At 42.8% G+C, this 19476-nt stretch overlaps 2 protein-coding genes across 4 annotated transcripts in view; both read left to right on the top strand.

The window, feature by feature from the left end:
* dock8 (dedicator of cytokinesis 8) overlaps positions 1-14166 on the top strand; it is a 49489-nt gene extending 35323 nt beyond the window's left edge. The window contains exons 37-48 of the mRNA XM_079160680.1: positions 1514-1672; positions 1758-1858; positions 4404-4596; positions 5215-5358; positions 5741-5872; positions 6270-6404; positions 6874-6963; positions 7324-7560; positions 7674-7817; positions 8906-9012; positions 11343-11513; positions 12371-14166. Of these exons, the coding sequence (XP_079016806.1) occupies positions 1514-1672; positions 1758-1858; positions 4404-4596; positions 5215-5358; positions 5741-5872; positions 6270-6404; positions 6874-6963; positions 7324-7560; positions 7674-7817; positions 8906-9012; positions 11343-11513; positions 12371-12422 (1665 nt within the window). The 3' untranslated portion in view covers positions 12423-14166. The remainder of the gene's footprint in view (positions 1-1513; positions 1673-1757; positions 1859-4403; positions 4597-5214; positions 5359-5740; positions 5873-6269; positions 6405-6873; positions 6964-7323; positions 7561-7673; positions 7818-8905; positions 9013-11342; positions 11514-12370) is intronic.
* Positions 14167-14474: 308 nt separating this feature from the next.
* Positions 14475-19476, top strand: part of aopep (aminopeptidase O (putative)) — a 67219-nt gene continuing 62217 nt past the window's right edge. For all 3 annotated transcript variants that reach the window (XM_079161443.1, XM_079161442.1, XM_079161444.1), the window contains exons 1-5: positions 14475-14498; positions 15712-16547; positions 16782-16951; positions 17716-17968; positions 18781-18994. In XM_079161443.1, coding sequence (XP_079017569.1) covers positions 15754-16547; positions 16782-16951; positions 17716-17968; positions 18781-18994 — 1431 coding nt within the window. In that variant the 5' untranslated portion in view covers positions 14475-14498; positions 15712-15753. The remainder of the gene's footprint in view (positions 14499-15711; positions 16548-16781; positions 16952-17715; positions 17969-18780; positions 18995-19476) is intronic.

Genomic DNA, 19476 nt, shown 5'->3' with positions numbered 1-19476 from the left:
GGGCGGAAAGGTGGAAATCACGATAGAGATGGAGTGTTTTTGCCAGAGGTGAGGCAGTGACGGAGGGAAATAAAAAAACGAGAGATGACAGATCTGAAGGAAGGAAGGAAGGAAGGATAGAGTATCTTCTTTCCTTTTCTCTGCTAGTTCGATAACTGCTGTTGCAGTCGATATTTCCTGTGTTTACAGTCTGTACACTTTAATGAAAGTCAGACGCCAGCTTGTGGCGCACACTTACAAACACACACACACACACACACATACACACAATATGTACAGTTTAAAGAGTATTTCCCATCTGCGTGTCCCAGCGTATGTTTGTTTATGTGGTGTATACAGACGGAGCTGTGATCTGAATTAGCGTAGCAGCCGTATGACTCATTCATTCAGAACCTCCACCTCTTCCTTTGTTTATGTTTTCCTCCCTTCATCCGTCCTGGTCTTCTTCTCTGTGTGTCACACACACGTTTGTCCTCCATCCATCTTTTACTTTAATTTCAGATTGCGGTAATAAAAAAAAGAGAAAATACTTGCCTTTGCTTTCTTCCAAAAATAACCAAACGCAGATACCTGTGGTTAAATCTTGTTGTGGAAAGAAATTCAGAGGAAAAGGGGCATATGAGAAAGAAAAGGAGAGAGAAAGACAAAGAGGGTTGTGTGTTGACTTAAGCTATCATTTAGGGTACTTTTGAGCGCGCACGCACACACACACACACACACACACACACACACACACACACACACACACACACACACACACACACACACACTGAGTTAGAGGGCAGTGATGGGTGGTTAGGCTTTGGCTCCATGCTCAGTTGAACAGAATGGGGCCGTAGAGATGATCCATGGGTGATTATGTCTCTGCTAATGGGAGATCATTTCCCGCTTAGCTGGTCATGCTGGAGATAGATGGGACTTCACACATACACGAGCACACTCGCGCTCACACATGCACACACACACACCTCATTGCAGAGGATGGAGGGTTGTTTGTCAGTTATGGTGGACAGGTAGTGCGAAGAATGGAGAGACAAGGAAAGGGAGGTGGCAAGGGGGAGAGAGAGCGAGAGAACAACAAAACAGCTTACCAATTATTGCATAATATCCTTTTTCAGTTGTACAATAACATATCTGTTACAGCTGTCTTATTCTGTGTTCTGTCAAATGGCGATAAATGACTCAAATGAGCAAGGTACAAGCATTTCCAACGACACCGTATTGCATGACTTGGAAAGATTTTGATACGTTTTCATTGCACGTTAGAATATCTTTTTAAACATTCAACAGTTGCACACACACAACAAAGCGCAGTGCGTACACATTGATATGTATTCCATTGGTTTATTTAGAGATTGTATTGTCGGGGGCTTGAACGTCAGGTTGAAAAGGAATGGTTGTATTGCAAGAAAGGAGTCAAACTGTTCAAATGTAAATATTAACGTGTAAAAAATATTCAGCCTGCAAAATGTTCATCACTGACACTCACTGCGGTCCCCTCTGTCTTCGCCAGAACTTCTCAAGAGTGAAGATGCAGGTTACCATGTCTCTGGCCTCGCTGGTGGGCAAGTCCTCAGACTTCCAGGAGGAATACCTACGACGCTCACTTCGCACCATCCTGGCCTACGCAGAGGAGGACACTGAGATGCAGAACACCCAGCTGCCCTCACAGGTATAAAACACGACGGCATTACACTGCTGACATTGATCGGATCGTAGCCTCACGCCTCCTTCTTGTGTTTTGTCTGTGATTTCAGGTGGATGAGCTGCTAAGAAACCTGAACAGTATTCTGTCAGACACAGTGAAGATGAGGGAGTTCCAGGAAGATCCTGAGATGCTGATGGACCTCATGTACAGGTGAAGACACACCATTAACATTGAAAGGCTGCCTCTTTGTCTCTCCCTGTCAACAGTCTCTCTCTCTCTCTCTCTCCTGTCTGCTCTCCTTCTCTCAGCACCCTGTGGCTTCTCTCTATGTTGTGCTGCTGGTTCCTATTTCTCTGTGGTCTGGGCTGTTTTGTCTCTATTTGGTGCCTTCACTATGGTAACCATGTGGTAGCAGTTTAGTCTCCTGATCTGGCTTTGTGTATATGCAAATGCTAACAGTGTGTTTGTGTGTGTGAGTACGAGAACACGAAGGGGAAACAGTGGGACAAAGAGAGCATACATGTGCTGTGTGTTGATTTAGGCACTTTACCTCAACATGCCCTAGTGTCACTTACATGTGTCATTTATCATGCACCTTTCTGTTTGGGTTGTGGGCCCAGTCACCTGGTGAGTGTTTGACGACTGCACAGAACGACCCGTTAGCTTTACACACTTACCTAGACTCACCCCGACGTTTACCTCCAAGCACCCGAACACAGAGGTCATTGACGCACAAGACATTTGGTCTCCAGATGCTTGAATTCATTTGTATAGCATGGTGACTCACCTGCTTTATAAATACATTCATTCAGAGCGTTTCAGATTTATTCCCATGCTGTTGGGCTAATGATTATTCATGCGTTCCGTGAACAGGAAAATATTTTCCATATTTTTTTGCTGCCCATAAAAACACTAAACGACCCGATTGCTTTCACGGCTGCTATACTTACTCTCATGCACACATTTAGTTTTGACATATTCGCTCTTTATATGCCGACTTATTTATTCCTGTACTGTAGTAAAGGAAGCTGTCTGGGTGACATCATGGTTCATCTGACACGGTCTATGGAGTGCAACATTTCATTCTAATACGGTCTAAAAAAGAAAAAAAGCATAACATTGAACCTGTAGAGGTGCAACTCACTGTTCAGAGTCATGGATGTGATCACAGATCAGCACAAAAGAAAAAAGGGAGCAAATATAACTTAGAGATCCCTGATCACGTTTTTTTGCCGCTGTTAATAATTGCCGATCATTGATGATCCATATTGTTAGATACAGATCCCTTTGTTGTTTGATTATAGCAGCTGGTCTACAAGGCTCCAGAAATGATTATTTCTTTGCCACCGCCCCAAAAATCATTTAAACTCTGAAGTCTGTAAACCACCAACAACTCTAAATGTTATCCTTTTGTTTTGTTATAGTTATTTATAGTGTTTTGTTCTTAATAAAAACACACAATTTGAATGATATGGAAATGAAAGTTGGTATTTTTTGTGATTTGAAAAATCTTGTCATTAGTAGTTTTAATGATCTATTATAAGCTGCTTAGAGCTATAGTGTAAACAGCTCATAATTCATCTCTAATATATATTCATGTTGCTGTGAAAACATCTTCAAACAACTGGATTTATTCAAGTTTCTCACCAACACTACATTTTACGAGATTACATTTGAATACATCATAATGTTACAATTTACCTTCGCCCAATACTCATTTTCTCTGAACAGAGCCTGAACGCATCATAATGTAAGTGAATGGAACCTTTGTTCTCCTGTCAATATAAACACGGATTGGTTGTTTACAATTCAACATTATCAGAGATCGGCGACTAGAAAAGCATAAATGCCGACATGTCCCGTACGCAGATTTTACTGAATGTTGGCCGATAACGATCGTCAGTAAAACTTTATTTCACACTGTGATGGTTAACGTTAAGCTGTGTAATTAATCCACGGTTCATATGCGTGCTGAACCGTGAGGGGTGGTATCGACAGTGGTCTGTTACACCACTATTAACCTGTGATAGTTTCAGAACAGAAGATATAAAACATTTCAGTTGTGAATTTGAAGTGAAAAGTGAAGTGAATAGTTCAAAGTCTTCTGGCTTGTTTAACATTTTAAATGAAGTAGATGAATGTTTTTTATCTCTTGATTCATTTCGTCAGTTAAGAATATTGCTGACCTTCTTTTTTGTGTTTTCTATACAGTGTGTTATACTTATAATTATTGATGTACATTTATCTATGTTTTCTTTGCATTACAAATGCGTTAAGATAACATAAGATATTCCTTTATTAGTCCCGCAGCGGGGACATTTACAGGATTACAGCAGCATACCTAGTAAGAAACATGTATTATAAGTAATAAAACAGTAAAGAATGTTAAATAAGTAAAAAAGTAAAAGAACCATACCAAATATTATATACTGTATACAGATGGACATTAAGCCTTTGTTGCAGTTGAGACTATTTGTCCATTTGTCACTGGCCTATGCCAAAATATATCAACACAAATGCGTCATGCCCGCAGCACCTGAATTAACAAACCTCTTTAAGAATTAGTTATTGTTTGACAGTGTTCTTAGTCTCTTGTGTTTGTTGCACAGTGGTTTTGTCTGTTCTTTGCTGCCTTCTTAGCCAAGTCTGTCTTCAAAAGGAAATGTTAATCTCAATGCGACTTCTGCCTGGTCAAATAAAGGAAAGAAAAGAAGAAAAAAACACAAACAATGGCCTCCTTCTCTTCCCTCCTCAGGATAGCAAAGGGCTACCAGACGTCTCCTGACCTCCGTCTGACCTGGCTGCAGAACATGGCAGAGAAGCACAACAACAGGAAGTGTTACACCGAGTCGGCTATGTGTCTGGTCCACGCTGCTGCCCTGGTGGCCGAGTATCTCAGCATGCTGGAAGATCACAAGTACCTACCTGTTGGCAGCGTCACCTTCCAGGTAGAGAACACAGATACAGATAGAAACGCCAAATTAGCAAGGAACGAATTACAAAAAAAAACACGTCTAGACTGAAAGAAGGAACAGTTACAGCCACACAAATTAAGCATTCAGCATTTGTTTGTTGTGCCTGTTGGTTGTTTTGTTGAACAGAGGCAAATCTTTCCTCTCTCAACACGCCACATCACACATCTCCTCACGGATTTCTTCCAAATTTGGCTGAGTGTGTCCAGAGGGGGGAGCTGTACTCTCAAAACGTCAACATATAAATATGTTGGTTCCACTGCTTAACACAACGCCTTTGAAGTTGAAGGATTGGGGGGGAGGAATATGTGCTCCAGTGGGAGAAGAACAGACTGTTCCCCTGAACTGAAAACAGAGTTATCACAGTAACAGTGACGATGGCGTTATCGATGATCTGTGTCACACACATTACCTCTGTGGCCCTTTGGTACAGGACACTCTTAACCTGCAGCAGTCAGCAGGTCATTGATTGGAGGGTCATCAAATTAGTTCCATTTCCCACTGTAGGACATCTCCTTTTTAAAGTCAGCCATGTGGTTGATTCTTTGATTAAGAGGGCTAATTGATTGATTAACTGACTGATTTTCTCCTCAGAACATCTCCACCAATGTGCTGGAGGAGTCGGCGGTGTCGGATGACATCCTGTCCCCGGACGAGGACGGGGTGTGTTCGGGACGCTACTTCACCGAGAGCGGCCTGGTGGGACTGTTGGAGCAGGCTGCCGAGCTCTTCAGCAACGTGAGACCATGAAGCTGCACTCATGTTTATGAAATTTATGTTTAGAGTGTCGTGTTAACATAGAAACCTGCGGCTGTGTCCCAAATTCATACTACATACTAATCACGTTTTAATATATATATTTCCTATTCTATATGTTATTTTAGATAAGGACCAAACTGTACTTCACCCACAACCTTAGAGTAGCGTTAATGCAGTAACTATCAAGTTAACAGTAAGAGTAATCAGAGTTGGTAGTATGGAACTGGGATACAGTAATGTTTGCATTGAGTCGTTAATAATAAATGTTGGGGCTGTCATACTATCGAACATTTGTTAGATGCAAATATTTCCTCTTTGTATATTGTGTGTGGTCGCGCTAACCATCAGGCTGTCTCATCAGGGTTGTCTCTTCGAGGCAGTGAACGAGGTCTACAAGATCATCCTACCCGTCCTAGAGGCTCACAGAGATTTCAGAAAGCTGGCATCCACTCATGACAAACTACAGAGAGCCTTTGATAACATCATTCAGAAGGTAAAACCTAAACGGCACTGCAGGGGCGGCTTCATTCATTCAGCTACGGTTAACGTAGAAATAAGAAAGACAGTGGGGCACTGTAGTAGATCATGTAGAAAGATCTATGGCAGAATGGACATGCATTTAAACATCAGTTGGTTACCTATTTTTTATTTATTTAGTATCTCTTAAGGACACAAAATAATGTCCTTTACAAGGACTTTACAATAACTAAGATGCTTGAAAAAGACCATTGTGTGAGTATTTTTTGATGGCTTACAGAAATATCAAATGTTTTGAATAAACTCTTCAAAGTGTTCTACATAAAAGGCGATTGACGTAATGCGAAAGAATATGTTACTGATGTCACATTGATTACAGAGTGATATAAAAGCTCCTCTTTGTTTCCCTCCAGGGCCACAAGAGGATGTTTGGAACCTACTTCCGGGTGGGTTTTTATGGGGCCAAGTTCGGTGACCTAGACGAGCGGGAATTCATTTACAAGGAGCCAGGGATCACACATCTGCCTGAGATATCACACAGGCTGGAGGTACGAGAGAGGAACGTGTGTGTGTGTGTGTGTGTGTGTGTGTGTGTGTGTGTGTGTGTGTGTGTGTGTGTGTGAACTGATATGCATGTTGTGAATTAATGTGTAATTGATGTGGAGTGAAAGGGGAAGATGGTGCCTGGCTGGACTGGTGGGATCTCATGACTTTGAGTTGAACACAATGAAAGAATGCAAGACTCACAGTCATCCATCTGTTTTCATTGAGTTTGTAGAGAGAAAACTTGGACTTCATTTCGTCACGAAGAGTAATACAATGTCAGCCTCACTCTTGAATCAATGAAGTCAGTTGTTTAATGACATTTAACGCTTCATAAGTGTTCTTTTAACATTTTATTCGTCAATGAATAGCCTTGAATGACATTGAAATCTGTATGATATTTGCATAAAAGTCACGAAAGACTATATTGTGCACTGTACTGTATGCTAACAACATAATTTCGCCCACTCCTAGAACTTCTACAGTCAGTGTTTTGGAGAAGATGCGTTTTTGATGATCAAGGACTCTACACCTGTGGACAGAAAACAACTCAACCCCAGCAAGGTAGGTGACCACACGAATGCCTGCTGCTACATGTCTGATCCAGCTGGTTGAGTTTAATCTTTGCATTGGTTAACCAGCCGTTTTGAAAATAAATACTTTTGATAAATCCTAACTTTGTTTTGTGCACGCGTTGTTGAAAACATACACATTAAAACAAGTGCAATGTAGGCTAGCCTTTCATCTTAGATTCAACGTTATAAGTAGGCTACAATTCTTAGAACAATACGAACATGCAGATTATGAGAGAGACTGGTCCCGACCCAGTCTCTGGGAATGACTGAAATAGAACATGCAAATTTAGATTTGCAGAAACATAAAAAACTGACTGTCAGTAAACGGTAAACCACCTCTCCTCTCCAGGCATATATCCAGATCACTTATGTGGAACCCTTCTTTGATGACTATGAGATGAAAGACCGGCTGACAAACTTTGAGAAGAACTTCAACCTGCGGCGCTTCATGTACACGACTCCCTTCACAAAGAGCGGGCGGCCTCGTGGGGAACTCTACGAGCAGTACAAGAGGAAAACCATCCTCACCACCATGCATGCCTTCCCCTACATCAAGACTCGCATCAATGTCATCCAGAAAGAGGAGGTAACGTAGCGTGATGTAGAACATCCAACAACTTTTTTTTTTAGTACTGTTTCTCCACATTTTGATGATTGCAGGAATTCATTTGTACAATATTACCACTCTCTTGCTTCCAGTTTGACCTGACCCCTATTGAGGTGGCCATAGAGGACATGCAGAAGAAGACTAGAGAGCTAGCAGTTGCCACACATAGAGAGCAGCCCGATGCTAAGATGTTACAGATGCTGCTTCAAGGCGCTGTGGGAGCCACTGTTAACCAGGTAACCGAGCAATTCTATTTTACAGCGCCCGCTCCTATTATAGCTGAAATGATCACTTACCTCATGCTTAACCAACTGGTGGCTGTTCTCCCAAAATGATGGCTCTTTGTATCACACATAGCCCCTTTGTCCCCTGAGTGTTCCTTCTTAATGTGCAGGGAGGGGGGGGGGGGCACCTGAATAATTTAACTCTATTTATCTTATCACATTTACAGTTTCCATTATATTCACAGAGTGCAGGTGGGAGACATGACAGCGATCACACATCAAAGCCTTCACCCCATCCGCAACTCTAATCCGTCCTTCGCTTTTCGCCTGATTTAGTTAAAACGTCAATTCATGGCCCTTCTTTCCTTTCATGTCCCGGCTGCACGGCATGCTGAACCGGAGGTCTCTTTGATCTGATAGCTTCCAGGTCCTGCCAGCCTGGTGAATGTTGGAGTAATGATGAAGCTAGCTACAGCGTCCCCCCGTCCCCCCCCCCTATGCTTTATCTTCCAGCGTCTAATCTGACAGGTCCCTCGCTCCGACCCGATGGTTGTATACATAACGCTAATGCTCAGCAGCTCCGTAAACATATAACTCTTGACTGTAATCAGCACAGGAGGCTGGCTTTCTGTGTGTGGGTCTGCAGCTCAGACCAAGGACTGAGGCCCAACGCGCTTATGATGCTAATCAGAGCTGTTTAACTGTGCCTGTCGTGATGCAGGCACTCTGCGAGCGTGCTGTGGTTTTATGATGAATATAAGTTAGGATAACAAGATCTCATACTGGGCAAATGGGAGCCAAATGGTGGGTGTATGCAGTGTTAGCGTTGACATTAGCCATGCAGGAGGCTAATCACGGCTCCTTCTCTGATCTGATATCTTCCTCATGTTCTAGTTCAGCATCTCGGCCTTGCATTAGACATTCAGTTAGGAAGTCGTTACCCCCTGCCTGAACAAGGGGCTTTCGCATCCCTCCTTTGTTCATACACTCTCGAACGCTTCCCCTCTTACCTCCTCTCTTTCCTTCCTCCTTTCTGTTTCTTTGCCTCTCTAACTCTGTCCCTTTGTTTCTGCCCCCCCCCACCCCCACCCCCGTTTTAGGGCCCATTGGAGGTGGCCCAGGTCTTCCTGAATGAGATCCCAGCGGACCCGAAGCTCTTCCGTCACCACAATAAACTGCGCCTGTGTTTCAAAGAGTTTATAATGAGGTAAGATACGATCAAAGAAACACCACCTAGTGACTCCACGCAGCACCAAAGTCATGCAAAAATGAGAAAAAAAACAAAACAAAAAACCTAAAGGAGTTCCCCAACTATTTTACTTAAATTTGCATTTCTGCTTCCCTTTATTGTTACCAGTGGCTGGCGCTGGCTCAGTAGGTGGAAGTGTAGAACAATACTTCAAAGAGATTGTTGAGTAGAAAATTCAGTATGTTTGTGAGACTTGACTTGAAGGAGTGAAAGTTTTCTCCAGGATGCTATATATATATATATATATATATATATATATATATATATATATATATATATATACACATCATCACTGGTGTCAGTGTGACTGATGGAGACTGATATCCTGCAGTTTAAGCAGAGTGTCAGTCGAGATGCAGAGATGGAAACGATAATCTGCACTAAAGTGCACACCAGATGCTCGTTAAAGAAACCAAACATGTACAGTAAGAGGGCTGTGAAATAACATCACCCATCGTGACAGAGGATATTTTTTCATTTCCCAAATGACATGGAAGATATTTTTCCTCATAATCACTTCTTCTTGAATTGCAAAAGTGTATTGTTCCCAAGAGTTGCATTATATTTAGAATATTCAGAACATCATTTAAAACCACCCTAACTCACAGCAGTGTGTCTTGAGAATATGCTGATTTTGTGCAGGAGACGTGTGTCTTTTGTGTACACGTCTGTGTGTGTGTGTGTGTGTGTGTGTGTGTGTGTGTGTGTGTCTGTGTTTGTATGTGTGTGCTTTCATCTCGCGGGCATTTGCCGTTTGCCTCCAAAAGGTGCTTTTCATTTTCTTCCCCTCGTGTCACATTCCAGCTGCCTTGATTGCTACAAGCAGGTTGGCAAATATTTACTCTAATTTCATAAAGATTTTTTTTTCCCCCCCGTCCTAAATCCAGCCAAGCTGGCAGTCGACCCTTTCTCTGCCAGTCTTCTTGACAGTGGCGTTCGGATAATATCCATTCAAGGAAACACGGTTTTAGAAGTTGGTCATCTTATTTCCCCACTGAATGAAATATCTCCAGTCATAAAGACATCAGACATGTCATCTTCTGTGCATTCGTTACTGTTAACAGACGCACTGTAACGTTCTGGGTAGGTTTGCGTTTTATATCTGCAGCAACATGGATATGAATCACAAATGTATGCAACATTATGTCACATGTCATTACTTGTGCATTGATGGCATTTCGGAAACGCATTGTCCTAGAGATTAAGGCTTGAGGAGATGAACGTTATAGAGGTTGTTTCCTTGATTGACAGGTGTTCTGAGCCTATCACAAGCTGAGGTGTGGCTGCTGTCTAGTCCCACCTCTCCTTTAGCCAAATGTTTATTATTTACCTCCAGTACAGAGATGATTTTTAATGTCAGCTCAGAAAACTTGTGAATTATGTTCCACATACAGAAAGTACACAAACATTTTTTTACTGAAGAAAACAACACTTATTTAGTCAGTTGATTCAAAAAAAGATATTTAAATATTGCAGGTACGTCAGGAGAATTCGTTTTTAAAAGCAATCAGATAGAAAGCCATATATCCGTAGATGTTTTCATGGCTTGGAAAATCCCTTTCTCTTGTGAACTGTCCTTAATGCTCATTGCCCAGCGTATTTACTGTATACTGTTACAGGACATTGCCGTTTCCATATTACCCTCTTTAAAAGCTAAGAGATAAACTCAGACATGTGTTTTTAATCATCTCAGTCTCTCTTATTTCCTGCTCACTGCTCTGTATGTTGGCCATTATACATGTCATGATAGAGGACCGCGGGGAGACCCCATTCCTGCCCTCAGCTCTTAGTTCAGCTCAGCTCTTATATTGCTTGCATTACCAAAAGGCATAAGGGAGAATAGCATTTTATTTGTTAGTCATTTGTGATTTGGAGATTTACCTCGGCTGTCCCCTTTTTAACTGCGTCCTGAAACAGCCTTGCGGGTAATTTACAGTGTAACCACATTCTAGCTGAGGTACTTGGAAAGATCCAATATAGGAATTCCTTACAGCCAAGTACTTTGTTAACTCACATGTAGAGCTCTCGCATGCAAAAGGAGTCCAATTTATGTCAAGTAGTTACAGGACGTTGTGGGCAGGAAACGGTGCAGTGCATTTGTGAAGGCTTGAGGACAGGGAGGGGATTACGGCAAGGTTGTTTTGTATAGAATCATTGTCAAAGCTGTTTTTAAGTTGCATTTAGAAGGTCAAGGACTACATTTAACTCCGTTTTTATTTCCTTCTCAGATGATGTCATTTAATAACACAGAGTTTAAAACTGACTCCACGCTGCTCTCTGTCCTGTAGGTGCGGTGAGGCGGTTGAGAAGAATAAGCACCTGATCACATTTGACCAGAAAGAGTACCAGCAGGAGCTGAAGAAGAACTACAACCGCCTGAGAGAGAACCTGAGGCCCATGCTGGAGAGGAAGATACCCGAGCTCTATAAACCCATCATCAGGCCTCGGCTGGAGAACAGGTAAACACACCCAGCAGGTCAAACAGACAAGACTGTTTTGACAAGAGACCGCGATGGGGAAAGGAAAACAAACCCATGTCATTTATCTTTTTCATCACCGTGTGTGATTGCTGAACCCAAAGAGAAGTGAGAACAAATGGAAGTGAGCAGAGATCCATTCACTAGCGACCGTGTCGCCTCTACAAGTATTGATAGCTGAACCGGAGCCACAGTACACAGATTGAGTGCTGAACCACGGCCGCGGCCACAGTGTACCCTTGAATTAGAAAGGACTGATTGCTCACTAAGTGCTTTTATGATCGACCATGGTAATCTTGATGCATTGTGCGATGTGTTGCCACGCTGAGTGATGAGCATCTGCTTCTAAGGGGTACTTATCCCCCAAATTTAGATTTTTCCATTGATTACTCAGGAATGCGAAGAGAGCTTCCAAAATCAGTTGCTTCAGTGTTCTTGATCAAATAACCGTGGATGAGGACTGATATTAACACCAACTAATTTATATGAAAATGTTAATAAAATAAAAAATCTATATCCCCGTTGATATTGGATTTTTTTGTTTATTGCCAATATTGAGTATTTAGATATCTGATATGTATACACATGGCAGTATAGTATATCAACTCATATTAGTACACTCACACGGATACATCTGCAATAAGCTTGTACCGGCCAATATGATGGCCCGCATTGATACAAAAAAATCCTATTTTTGTGCCGTGCTCATGGAAACATTTACCGTACATCTCTACTCCTACACCTACCTGCCCTGACCTTTCTTCCTCTTCGTCATCATCCTCATCACTCTTTATCTATTCCACGTCTTCCCTCATCTACTTGTCCTCTCCGTCTCACAGGGATTCCTTCAAACGTCTAAGTTTCCGCAGAGCTCAGGAGGAAAACTCCTGAGATGCCACGACTCGTCTGACAGACAGAGAGTGAGCGAGAGCGCTACTGAGAGGAAGTGGAGGCCGTCACACAACCGAGAGAGGAAACGAGGAGACAAGATGAAACGAGGAAAGGAACTGCTGGTGACACCCTTTTGCAATCCTCTGCGCTGGAGACGCACATTGTGTCCGCAATGGAGGACTCGGTTTCTCATCAGTCCAGCAGTGCTTATTAATGTCTGCTGCACGTCCACTTTTATGATTTCACTGTTGTTTGTTACAGGAGGCAAAAGGTGAGTGAGCACATACAAATATGGAGGTGGGAATCTCAAGCAAAGTGTAGCTTATTGAGCATTTCACTGTAAAATCTTCAGATGCTTTGACTCTGTTGATTTCCTTTTTTTTTTTTTTTTAAGATAACTGCAAGTCCAAATAATGCTGCAAACATTTCCTCTGGGTTGGTACAGAGGCAGACTAGAGTTCCTCTCTGAGGCCCTTGCTGGCCCAGGGCCTGTGTGTGTGTGTGTGTGTGTGTGTGTGTGTGTGTGTGTGTGTGTGTGTGTGTGTGTGTGTGCGCCAATAATGCTTGTGTCCTGTGTGTATGTGTGTAAATAAATGTGTCAATGGATGTGTGTCTATTTAGATCATGTTTGGAGGAGATGATTTTGGTGCCATACTGAAGTCATTTTGTACTCCGTGATGATAAATGATTCTGTTTTGTGATGAAAGGTCTCTGAAATTCCACTGGGCGTCTCTGCATGAAAATGTGCCAGTTAGAGCAGCAAGAGTATTGATGGATTTGTGCACTGGAAAAATGGACACAATTTCCTGCGTTAGCTCTTAAGGCCATTCTTTTCTTAATGCTGTTGAACAGACAGTACCTGACCATGTAGCTAATGGACGAGTTTAACTTATTGATGTAATTACACAGGAGATAGATCGACTTACTGTATCGGAGGCTCTAAATCACACATGGCTTATTTCTAAATACTCATTTTGTATATAGTAGAGGTAATACATCAGATAGTTACAAAGATGTTTACAAAGGTATGGAAAAACTATTTTGCATTTTATGTAAATGTATTTTTAGATAAATAATAGCAATAATGATATAAATTGGAAATGTTGTTCAGTAGGCAGGATTCAGAGTGTACTGTAACAATCTCAATGTATGTTCCAGTCGTTTCAGTACCTGTAAATAGTCCACTTCCTACGATACACAGAGTGCCAAATTGAATTCCTCCTTACTTACTGAAGAACAGAGATACTAGCAATGCAACATTTTGAAAAGTCACTCCACACAGCTGTGCTTTGCAGTGCGCATTATGTTTACTCGTCAAAATACATTCCAGAGGAGAAATGTACTTCTGCTTTGCAGTATTGAATAGTGGCAACCTGATTTCCTTTGACATCCATGAACAGCTCACTGTGTTTCAGTAATGTAAATGTACTTGCCATTTCAAAAGTGTGTATACACTTTTACATACATTAATACTCATTTGAACATTTTTCGCTCTGTCGGTACATCTGTTATTTATGAGCTGTTGAATGTTTTTAAATGGCTAAATAAGTGTATTAAGTATTAACTCAAATGTATACCTATTTTTGAAACATGCAGTACATTGCTGAAAGTTGGTGTTATGGTTGGTGTTTAAATACATTGGTGGCATTCAATCTCTGGAGATTGCATTTGTTTCTGTATCAGTTCTTTTTATGTTTATACCTGTTTTAATAAATGTGGAATTATTACTTGTCATGCATTCTGTGCTATTGAAGAATTAAAATAAAACTTAATATATGCACATGTGTCATTACTGTGCAAAGTGACTTTCAAGAAATGGCCTTTAAAAAATATTATCAATATTACAGAGCTATATCAACATTATGCAACATTCGCAGAATAAACTTCCAAGTTATAAATATTATTTTAATTCAACTATATTCATTTTACTGGTGATTTTTTTCAGTAGGCTACTGTACTAATTACTGAGTTTAAAAGGCGGGAATGCCTCGAGGGGATGAAATACAAAAACTACAACCTTCGGCTGTCGCGTCGATGCGACGTCATCACTGCGCGACGTCTACAGGACTGACACAGGTTTGTCGTAGATTTCATTAACAACAACACGCGAGTGCTTACGAGTCCTGAGCGTTATAGCGACAGTTGTTTAGAGACGTTGCTTAAACCACCGTAAGCTGCGTCGGAGCCGGTGATTATTGGCGGCACCGCTGCTGTAGTTGTGAACGTTGAGTTGTGAAGGACGGAGAGAAGACTTGTGATGCCAAGTTAGCTCGAACTCTCTCGAGCCACACTGTCAGTTAGCCTCACAAGTTTAAAACTCAAACGTTAATTCATGACGACTCGTCTATTGTGAGTCACAACGTGTTACTGTGCTGTCGGGTCCGCTCAAACATACGTATATATAGTTATATACAGACGTCAACATGTCTGTGTATAGCGTTACACGTGTCAATCATCACAGACAACTTTTGCTCTGCAGCCTGTAACTTAAAAACAAAGATGAAGGCTAGGATTGGAGTCACTTCCTGTCATTCCATCTATAGTAACTATTAGTATTCACATATACAGTGAACATACTCACCGGTCTGCTAGTGAGTGTGTTACTATATAATCACATAGCTAGAAAACAGACCGGGTCATATAAGTCGTGTTTTTAGCCAACCTCTTACAGTAATGACAGATATTATTGCTTTTTTTTTGGCTTTGTCTCGTAGCTGTAGATATTATCCTCTTGTTTTTATGTCCTCATAATTTTATGTATTTACTCCTGCACCGAATAACCTCTAAGGATTTCCTGCTGTAAATGGTAATTGCAACTCTGTCTTGCCAAGCCTGCCTCATGCCTCAAGCAGCCTAAATGGAAGGATTGTGACTGTAAAAAGTCTGATGTACAGCAGGAGAGCTTTAATGCAGGCTTAAGCTCTTCCTGGTGCCGGACTACGGTGTCCTGCTAATAAAGTAACTTACTTATACCTCCACTTCATTAACACGGATCAAAATGCGATCATGAAACGGTTTTCCTGTCTGGGAACATTTGTGGAATGTGTGAACAGATTGAGTTTGGCATTGAAGTTTGAGTTGAGCATACAGACCCTGACAGTTTTGGCTTCATCGCTGTACACTGGCAGAACATTCACAAACTAAAGTAAGCACCTCCGCCCACAGGAAGCTATAGAATGTCAACTAAAAGTGTTGACCGTAACTTACACAAACACACACTTTTTCCGTTACCCTATGATGGATAAAAACATAATTAAAATGAAGCTTTATTTTTGGTCTTTCCTCTTAGGTTGAACCATCCTTTGAACAACTTTGACGCCATTTGTGTGACATGGAGCCAGACGAGGACGTAGACCCCCACACGGATGACCTTCCGCTCCGAGCCAATACTAACCACATACTTGTCAGACACTACGTGCTGGACCTGACTGTTCATTTCGACAGGAAGGTCATCAGTGGTAGTGTCGTTCTGTTCCTGGAGCCCTGCTCTGGATCGGGGACTACGGCTGAGGATGACGCTGGAGCTGGAGCTGGAGCTGGAGCTGGGACCAAAGAGGCCGGAGTGAGTCAGGGTGCGTTAGTGTGTAGATCTCGCGGTGTGGATGAGGCGGAGGATGGTACAAAAGGACTTGGGGAGACTCCGACAAGGAAGGAGAAGAAGTTCGGCGCTAGAGAAAGAGAAACGCCTGACGTTCAGTCTTCACATTCGTGGGAAACCACCAGTGACGGTGACTTCACCTTATCGCTGGACTGCTGTGACCTTGACGTGACGAAGGTGGAAGAGGTGGACGTCACCCCCGTGTCAGCCACGTCTGGCCTCCAGCCAGAGGTCGCATCCGAGCGGTCGGGCGTCAGTTCAGTGAACCCTCAAGCCGCCTTTATTCAGAGCCTTATCACCATGCCCTCTAGCCGATGGGGGCAGAAGCAGCAGCTCTTCTTGCAGTGTAGCCGTGCCCTCGGCGCTCAGGGCGGCGGCTCGCTGCATTTTCGTAGAGACCGATGGAGTTTGCAGGTGAGGAAGAAGGGGGTCCCGTCACCTCAGGAGTTCCCCCGTGCTCTCAGGATCTGCTATGAGACGAGGCCAGCGGGAGGCTCTGTGAGGTGGACCAAAGACCAGGACAACAGGTGTGTCTCTCGAGATGCAAATCATTGAATCCATTAGACTCCCTCTTAAATGCTGTAAAACTTGTGGCACATCCGCTCTGATATCAGTGTAATATTGTGAGCTTGACATGTTAGAATAGATTAGAGACACGCTTCAGGCTGTTATATTCTCTCTCTGTGTGTGTGTGTGTGTTGGTGGATCCTACGAGAATTGTAAGAGGGTTGTTTATAGTTTACCTTTGTTTACCCTTCCAGGGAGTGTGTTTACACTGCCGGTTCTCCCATCAACAACAGAGCACTCTTCCCCTGCCAGGAGCCGCCTGTTGCCATGTCAACGTGGCAGGCAACAGTACGGGCCCCCAGTGAGTGTGTGGTTCTGATGAGCGGGGAGGAGCCCGCTGTACCCATTGAGGACGGGGACACACGTAAGCGGTTATTTGGCAAACCTTTTGTGATCGCCAGGAGAAGTCAAGTCGATTTTATGAATGTAGCCCAAAGTCCCACGTGTGCTTTATTCTGAACAGCGTGACGCACTTTCTGTGTCTAGACCTTTGATTTGTTTGTTCAATAATAAAAGTACACTGTACTGAAATATTTCATTTTTCTGGCTCATTTTGTTAAATGAAAAAGGGGAAAATGTGTAATTTTGGTATTGTTAGAATCTCAATTTAAGTATCGCATAGACACCGATATGGAAGCATTTCAAAGAAGACTTGTTGTACTTTGAAACAAGTCTTCTGTAGTCATGATCCAGACCTCTGAAACTCCTCAGACGTGATTCAAATAGGTATGCTGTGTTGTGCTCATTGGCATCTGCTGCAACTAAACAAAGATCTGATGTGTGTGGATGAGATGAGATTACTGCAGCTGTTCAGGTTGTTGACAACTGATTTACAGAATAAAAACAAAATCCTAAATTGATATATTTCTGTGATTGACATGGGAAAAGTTAACTGCGTCTATCGACCCGTACTTAGATCTGTGTCATCTTCAAAATTGGCATGAGGGATATGGATTGGTTAAATAACAAGATGTAAGAATAATAATATTGTGATGATAATAGTGAAGGGAAACAAAATGGCATTTCAGTCCAAATGTTTCCTTCGTCCTCTGCTCTGTTTTCCTCTCCATTTCCCCACCTTCTGACATTTTCATCCCGTCTCTCTTACCCTCCCTCTACTCTCCGCAGGCTCCTTAATCTGGCATTACTATGTCACCATGCCCATGCCCGCCTCCACCTTCACCTTAGCAGTGGGCCACTGGCGCCAAGTCACAGCAGAAAATCCCCCAGCGTTGGAACGGGGCGCGAGGGACAAGTCGGATTGTGGCGAGACGGCCAAACTCTGGGCCGGACCTGGGGAATGGGCCCCGGCTGACCTAGTGTCTGGACTTGGGAGCTCCATCAGTGAAGTAGTAAAGGGCTCTCCACTCAAGACTGGCAGGTATTTTATTATTTGTTCTTTATGTGTTCTTTTCTTCCTGTAAGACCTCCTCCTCTCCAGACTGTTATTAACCCAAGTCTGGCCCTTCAACATTCCACGGTGAAACTTTCCTTTCGCCGGACCAAAAAAACGGTGCAGGTGAAGTCAGGGTGATGGATTGGTTGCCGTACTCAATCAGCTTTTTTATGACAAGTATATTAAAGCTTGTACTATAGTACTTTGGGTTTAGTGCCCAGCAGACATTATCTTTGGAGACCGAAAGAGGTAAAGCTCACATAAATTGTATGGAGGTAGAGGATATAGAGTGCAGGCGGGCTTGCTGTGGGCAGGGTTGAGCTGGGGTGTCCCTCTCCACTGGCCAGCAGGTTGGCAGGTCTGCCAGTGGTTTCCAGTAATCCCCCTCCTCCCCTCACGGTTTTCCTCCAGCAGCAGCCCAGCTGTAGCCTGCTGAAGGCCCCAGGAATCTCCCGCTACAAGGAAGGCCTTTATTTTCAGTGAATGGCTGGAAGGAAACTTGGATGCCGCTCGAAACCTTTGGAACGGTTCTGGTGCTGAGGACGGAGGGAGCGCTGGGTATCGGATTTAGAGTGGGATTGCATGTTGGCTAGATATTTTTGGGATCACTGTAGTTCGTCTTTGTGACGTATGTAGTCCATATTTCCACTGATTTCATTTCCATGCTTCCAGCACTGATTGTGCCATATTTGGTTCACCAACTCGAGAACTGTAAACTACTATAATAAAGAAAATGCATTAAATTGTCGCTATTAACCTTGGATTCAACTTCTTACCCCTGTTTTAATCTGCTACAGCGGAGACCAGACCACCCGCTCAGACTCTGCATTGTGTTGCTCTCCGCTTGAGGACGAGGGGCTCTCTGTAACTGATTATTCGGGCACGGCGGATGACGGCATCTCTTGTTCCCATGGCGACTACCCTTGCCGATTTCCTGAGCAGTCGGCTCGGTCCCAGCGGGTGATTCCCCACCGTCTGTTTGGACCCGTCGGCTTGCTGCAGAAAGCCCAGGTGGAGTTTTGACAAAGAACCACTGAGGCTAATTATATCTGATATGATTAACAGAGACAGCTAGCATCGGTTAATGTTGGTGTCATTACGCCAGCGGTTTTCAAACTGCCATCTCTTGGCAGAATGGTAAAAATTTGAGACTGTGTAATCTCATGAGGGCCACTTAAAACATTCCTCATACTCTAAATGGGCATTTGTAGCTAGAATAACATTAATGTTATTTGTATTAAGTCAAAAGGATTTTGCACGTTCAGTCAGTTCTGAGCTGACGATTCTTGTTAGATGAGTGATGAAAAATGCAGAACAAACAGTAGGTGCACTTGATACTAGATCTCCTCTGACCTGGATCACATAGGACCATCATTGACATACACAATGCATACATGTACCCACAAACTGTTGTATATCCTACGCATCTGTATCAACATACACACATCTGCTTCAGGCAAAACTTGCAATTGTAAAGTCGTCAGTTGTTTTGA

This window comes from Pholis gunnellus (assembly GCF_910591455.1).
Source record: "Pholis gunnellus genome assembly, chromosome: 6".
Lineage (NCBI taxonomy): Eukaryota > Metazoa > Chordata > Actinopteri > Perciformes > Pholidae > Pholis > Pholis gunnellus.
The sequence above is the reverse complement of the archived record's forward strand: the minus strand, read 5'-3'. Positions and strand labels throughout refer to the sequence as shown.